This window comes from Tupaia chinensis, unplaced genomic scaffold, assembly GCF_000334495.1.
Source record: "Tupaia chinensis unplaced genomic scaffold, TupChi_1.0 Scaffold144741_1, whole genome shotgun sequence".
NCBI lineage: Eukaryota > Metazoa > Chordata > Mammalia > Scandentia > Tupaiidae > Tupaia > Tupaia belangeri.
In genome coordinates this window covers 376,093-382,701 of record NW_006204601.1, presented here as the reverse complement: position 1 = coordinate 382,701, position 6,609 = coordinate 376,093, and the positions used below count along the sequence as shown (strand labels likewise).

At 50.2% G+C, this 6,609-nt stretch overlaps 1 protein-coding gene across 5 annotated transcripts in view; it reads right to left on the bottom strand.

Annotated features, from left to right (window-relative positions):
• UBTF (upstream binding transcription factor) overlaps positions 1-4,483 on the bottom strand; it is a 13,163-nt gene extending 8,680 nt beyond the window's left edge. Inside the window, exons 1-4 of one of the 5 annotated variants that reach the window (XM_027767824.1) lie at positions 4,140-4,483; positions 2,297-2,472; positions 1,673-1,756; positions 1,420-1,575 (exon numbers count right to left, since the gene is read on the bottom strand). In XM_027767824.1, coding sequence (XP_027623625.1) covers positions 1,420-1,575; positions 1,673-1,756; positions 2,297-2,472; positions 4,140-4,197 — 474 coding nt within the window. In that variant the 5' untranslated portion in view covers positions 4,198-4,483. The remainder of the gene's footprint in view (positions 1-1,419; positions 1,576-1,672; positions 1,757-2,296; positions 2,473-4,139) is intronic. The other 4 variants (XM_027767820.1, XM_027767821.1, XM_027767822.1 and 1 more) reach the window with 4 other exon arrangements.
• Positions 4,484-6,609: the final 2,126 nt, after the last annotated feature.

Sequence of the window (6,609 nt, the reverse complement as noted above, 5' to 3'; positions counted from 1 at the left end):
TCCCTTGTGGTTCCTGCAGAAAACCAGAAGCAGAGTCCAGCCTCCTCTTTCCCACTTTCAGCCCTCCTCAGACAAGATGGCATCTGTAGAGCTGGGAGGCACCAAACAGATCTGGCTCCTCCTCCACGCCTCACAAGACCAGACCCAGCGAAGTGAAGTAGCTCACTGAAGCCTCGTACACAGTGGTCCAGTGGTAGAGTCAGGAGAATGTGTCCTGCTGTGTCCCCCAGGCCAGCACCTGGGCCACTCTGCGAGTCTGTCCCTCTTTGCTTCTCAGAGCCTTTGCCTCTAGACCTCTCCCTCCCACCTTGGGAGTGTTCGGGTGTCATGTGTACAGTCAACAGTCCAACATCCTCACAAGGGGCCCACAACTCCAGCAATTTATGCTCCTACTCTGCTTGGGCAACAGTTGCAAACAGCTGGTTTTACCCACCCAAGCTGGCTCCTTTTTTGGGTACAGCACCAACAGCATGTGTTGCAGCCAAGGTATGCAATCCAGAAAAGGGCTACTCACTGCATGGCAGCAGCCACTAACTGAGAGCTGGCTGTGTGCTACTTTGTTTCCACTCCTGGCAAATAAGCCTCTTGGCCTCTCCCACTGCCCTCCACCATCTCTCCCTAGCTCCGCACTGCCACTAGCATGTCCTCTTCATGTTCATCTCGTATCATCTGTGACATGGCAGGGCTCTTCCAATATCTTGATCCCCTGCCAGGGGAGCTCTTAGTCTGTGTCCAGCCTGCCTGGAAAGCTTGAGCAACAGCTGCCCAAGGGGTTCTCTAAGTGTCTGGGACAGTTTCGTATGTCTGCAGGGGACAACATGAGGCCAGGAGGGACAACCTGTGTCCTTAGGTGAACATGTGTGCACGGGGGAAAAAAGCTCATTTAACATGTGGACACAGCAGTGAGAGCACAAGACAGGGAGTCCAGGGTGCTAAGTCCAACCCTGCTCTAGCATCGTTAGTCATGTGACCTGGGACACCGAACCTCGTTTTTTTTGCAGGCAAATCTGGGATAACCCCTCTGTCTGGGGTTACCCTTACAAAGACGCTGCAAGCATCAAATGAGACCATGACAGGAAACGTCACAGAGTGAAGGATGGCAGGCCTAATGGTGAGAATGCGAGGATGGGGGGACAGCTGTATGAAATGGAATGTCATGGGTTGTCCGGAGAATAAAAGGCTGGTCTGGGCACCTGGCTCTTTTCGGTCACATCTGCCACGGTGCCGGTGCCTGTGCTTGACCCTGTGCGAGTCTGGGAGAGGCAATCCTGTACAGCTGCCTCCAAGCCTATTCTGCTGTACTGACTCACCCACATCCCTGAAGCCAGAGCCCTGTCCAAGGCCTACCTCCCAAACACCCTCAGGGCACCAGCTGCTCCCAGCATTTCCCCTCCCCTTCTTTAGCCCCCCTCCCCCCACCTTCTTCTTCTCAGGAAGCTCCTTATATTTCTTGGATAGAATCTTCGTCAGGTCCAGGTTGCTCATCTCAGGGTGAAGTTTCGCATACTTGGCCCGCTTCTCCATGAAGAAGCGGAAATAAGGGGTTAGGGGCTTCTTTGGGAAGTCTGGGTGTTTCTGGAAGTGGGGACAAGGACACAATGAAGGTCAGGTAACATTTGTTCCTGGGACTATTCCTCCCCTATCCCTCGGGCTTCACCTCCCAATAGCTCACCTTGAGTTTTTTGCCTTTGTAAGGATTTTTAACATGTTCCTGAGCATCAAGGATTAATTCTGTCAATGTACGGAACTTCCTCACCTGGAAGAAGGAGAGAGGTGAGGGAAGGGGCAGCTGGAAAGCGAAGCACTACCTGTAGCGCACCCTACTTTCTGACAGGTTTCCTCAACCTTCCACTAGAGGAAACCTATCAGAGGAGTAGAGGCCAATAGCCACACCACACAAGCAGCCTGACACCTAGCACTGGCCCGCACAGAAAGGACATGCCAAAGGACAGCCACAAGGTGACTGTCGGACCTCCACGTAGTTGTCCATGCCAGCATCTCATTCAATCTCAGAACAGCTCAGGCAACAAGAGGCTCAGAGATGGTAAGGTTTCAAGGCCACCCAGATAACAGTGACACAACTGAGAATACCGGGCCAGAGCTCTCAACCGTGTCTCCTCTCAAAATGCACAAGGGCAAGTGCAGAACCAATGGGCAACCTCACAAAGACCTCTCCTGGTCCCTTTCCTTTCTGTTACAGGTTTTTAGTTTATTTCCGCAATCACGAAGGCTGCGGCAGGGATATGTGTAGGTGTGTATTCACCTATATCAGGAAAAAGGGGGGGATATCAATTACCTCGTTAGAAATCTCCACCCATTTGAGCTTGCACATGTCTCCAGAAAAGTCCTTAAATGCTACTTTTTCCCAGTCCATATGTGATTCAGTGGTTTTGAACTTGGAGCTGTCATTGGATGGAAGATTGTTCTTCATGCATTCCAGCAAAGTCAACATGTCTTCTTGGGACCAGCGGTCTGGTGAGAGGTAAGAGAGGCCATCTAGCCTAGCTCAAGCTATTCCCCCCTCCAGCCCCAATCTATTCCCGGAACTGAGTACCCAACCCTTCCTCCCGAGAGCATCGAGCCCCAGTTGCTTCCCATGTGAAGGCAGAGACATGACATGGCTCAGTCCTAAGGAAATTGTGGCCAATGCTTAAACTCAGGTCTTGCTTACTTCAAAACTATGATCACTTCTAACATGCCAGGTTGTCACGTTCCTATTTACTGTGGAGTAGAAGGGCTAGGGGATGAAGCCCTAGGGATTTGGGGTCCTCTGGGAAAGTGGCTTGCTGTATCTAAGAGGGACTGTAGCAATTTATCTAAAAATCTAAACACATTACCAAGTTCAAGCTCTGGGTGAATAAACATGCAAGGACTGAGAATGGGGTATGGGCAATAAGGAAAACCCAAGTCAAGTCTCTCCAGAACATCTGGAAACCCATATCAAAGACACGGGTATTCCGTCCATCTCCTCCCTCCCAGCACCTAAAGGAAGACCAAAGGAGAATTTCTAGTCAGTAACTAAAATGAGATGGAAGTGGAAGAACCACACACAGGACAGCTGGCAGGCAAAGCAGGCATGTGGACAAGGGCTCTTAGGTTCCTACCCTAAGAAGAACCCTCCCACCCCCAATCCAAGTGGTTGTCTTGGCCTTGTTCCTTAGGGAAGCAAAAAAGGGAGTCTGGAACCATTATTTTCAGCAACTAAGATGCAGCCCCCAAGAGCTCCAGGCCTCTGGAGGGTGGCTACCCCAGAAGGTGAGCTGGGAGAATAGGTCCTCAAAGCTAGGAGTCATAGGGCTCTTCATTTTCATTTGTATCTGGTAACCTGGGCCAGGGTATCTACAAAGCAGGTCACGTGGGCCCATAATCCTTCTCCTCAGTGTCCCACAAGCACTGCCAGATGCTCGGCTTCATCCTACCCTCCACCGGCATACAGGCTGGATCCCTGGTAGGGGTGTAGTCATTTACACCTCCCCATGGCTTAGGGTCTGAACCTAACCTTTCTCTCCAACTGCTTCTGAAGACACCTGGTTTTCTTAATAATAAGAAAACATCTGGGGGCTGGATGATGGTGCTGAGGTAAAAACATGACACTGATGCTGACCCACATGGGAAGGTTCCAGGTTCTTGCCCACATACCTCCCTGAGTAGGCCCAGCACAAGTGCATCTGTGATTGGTGCTCGATAATCTGGGGGGTGGGTCCTGGTGAGAAGACCCTATTGGGGGTGCTGTCTCTCTCTCACTAGTGCAAAAAATAACAAAAACACCTGAAAAGCCTTTCCAACCTGTCTCCTACCCCCTCTACCACACTCCTCATCCTTTCTCCCATTCCAGGACACCGGACCAGGGCACACTTCGGGCTGATTGGGAGGTCTGGAAGGCGGCCCCTTCTCCCACTCAAACACAGGAGGAGGAGGGTGTGAAAAAATACTACTTATAGGCTCCATGCCAAATAATTTTGGATTTAGTCAAACTCCAAGTGAGAGGGATGCTATCATAAACACCCTCTTCCCCTTTTCAGATTCGGAGGATGGAGGATGTAGCCTGGAGAAACCTTTCAGGAGGGGAGTGAGCCTGCAAACAGCCATGTGGGAAAGACAATTCTAAGTTAAATACAACGGAGTGTGGGAGCCCCTACCTTGGCCTTTGGGGGCGGCCATTTCCAGGTCTGTGGGGCAGTCGGCTTCTCCGTTCATCCTCCAGCTGTCCAGCCACCTCCTCGGTCGGTCGTGCTGGCCGGGCAACCCGGGGTCAAAGCCACCTCACCCTTTAGAAGAGACACCGGTCCCCGCTCAGGCAGGCTGAGAAGTAAGGGACTTTCTATTCCTCCCCCCTCCCCTTTGGGAGGGGGGTGCAGGTTCACACTCTCAGAGACACCCAGGGTAGATCCTATTAGACTTATGAGTCGAGGGTGAGGGGCTGTGCTCCTCCTCTTCTTCCTAACCACTCTCCCAGCCCCCGCAGCCAGGCTCCGCGGTGCGCGCCCTCCCCTGCCCACGCGAGACTGCTCCCAGCTCCCAGAGGCCGCTCCTTTCCTAACTGTAATAACACGAGATCTTAAACTGTGCCTGCTTTTTAAATGTGTGTAAAAGGAATCATTCCTATATAGATTTTTGTATTTGCTTCTTTCACTCAAAATTATACTTGGGAAATTCATCCCTATTTTGTGTTTAACAAAAGTTTGTGCCTTTGAATTGGAACAGGAAGTCCCATTTAGGAACGCAGCAGTGCATCCATTCTGTCACTGGTATACGCTTGAGTGGTTCCCTTACCAGAGCCATTACAAAGTGTAGTCCTGCAGACATTCTCAGAAATGTCTCTCGGTGCACAAGGTAAATGTGAAGTGGAATTGTGATCTTCAAGACATGCCTGTCTTCAACAGCCATGTAATATGTCTGAATGTTTTCAAGTAGTTTTCAAAATAGCTGTACAAATCACACACCCACCAACCACGAGTGAGCGTTCCTGTGGCTCCGTGTGCTCACTCACACTTGGCCACCATCTGCTGTTTTCGTTTCCGCCACGTAGCAGTACCTTCTTGTGCCTTCCCAAGATTACCTTCCTCCCATTACCTGTGAGATGCAGCTCATTTCCAGATGCCCGTTGGCCCGTGGGATATCCTTTTTGGGGGAAATGAAGTGCTTGTTCAGCTCTCTTGATCATCTGTCCAGCGCTCGGTTCCCTTTTTCTTGACTGGGCGTCGTTCTGTATGTATTCTGGAATCAAGTGTTTGGTTGGTTTTGTGTGTTGGAGAGCTCTTCCTCCACTCTGAGCTTCGCTTTTCACACTTCTAATGGTATCTTTCAAAGCACCAAAGTTCTCAGTTCTAACGTAGTTTATTTTCTCAAGTCTTTTCCTCTAGTTGCTTTGTGTCTTGTTTAATAAACCCGTCCCTGCTCCTAAATCTTGACTATATTAACTCTTTTACCTTCTACGAGTGGTACAAGGGGTCTTCAAAGAGTTCATAGGAAATGTGTATTACTAAAAAACTATGCATAGATTTCAAAATTTTTGCACCAAATTTAATTCATATTTTAATTCCCTTTTTCTGTGAACTTTTTGAAGTTCCCTTGTATCGTTTCCCTTTTATGTTTAGATTTTCATCTCCCTGGAATTGATTTGTGGCTGGTGTGAAGTAGCAGCTCAGTTTCAGGTTGTTCACAGAGATGGACAGTTGGCCCTACCCCTTTGCCTTCAGCATGAGTCAGATGTCTGCACATGTGTGTGTCTATTACCACGCTTCTGTTTGTGACATGGGCCCCTTGGTTGTCCTTGTATCAGTACAACCTGGTCTTAACTACCATAGCTTGAAATCGAAATCAAGTCTTAATGAACAGCAATAAAAATCTTCCCTCTTCATTCTTCTACTTGTAGGATTTCCTTTGCCCTTGATATATCCACTGAGATTTTAGAAGCAGTTGTTATTTCTCATAAATAGTATCGGGGCATTGTTTGAATTGCATTGACATTATGGATTATGGTGAGAAGACTGTATTTTCAAAACATTGATTATTCCTAGTCTTAAATATGTACTATGTCATTAACGTTTCTTAATGTGTTACGATTTTATAGGTAGGAGCTTTGCATATACTGGCTCGGAGGTGCCAACAGCTCTGCTCCGGACCTTTCCCCCAAGTGTTCCCAGCTCTGACACGGGCTTCCAGGCCAGTCCTCACTCCCTCCCTTGTGCCTTCCGGAGCGGGCGGTCGGTACCCACCCTTATCCCCAAAGCGTGGCCACCGGCTCTGGGCGCCCCGAAGCCTATCGCGGCGCCAGTCTTCGGCGCCTACCTCGCAGTCCCCTCGCTGCCGACTGCTCCGGACCTTTCCCCCAAGTGTTCCCAGCTCTGACACGGGCTTCCAGGCCAGTCCTCACTCCCTCCCTTGTGCCTTCCGGAGCGGGCGGTCGGTACCCACCCTTATCCCCAAAGCGTGGCCACCGGCTCTGGGCGCCCCGAAGCCTATCGCGGCGCCAGTCTTCGGCGCCTACCTCGCAGTCCCCTCGCTGCCGAACGGCACATAGGAAACTTAAAACAAGATCTCCCCCTTCCGCAAAAAAAAAAAAAGAAAAAAACCCCCCTTTCCCCTGCCCCCCGAAACCGGGGAGGG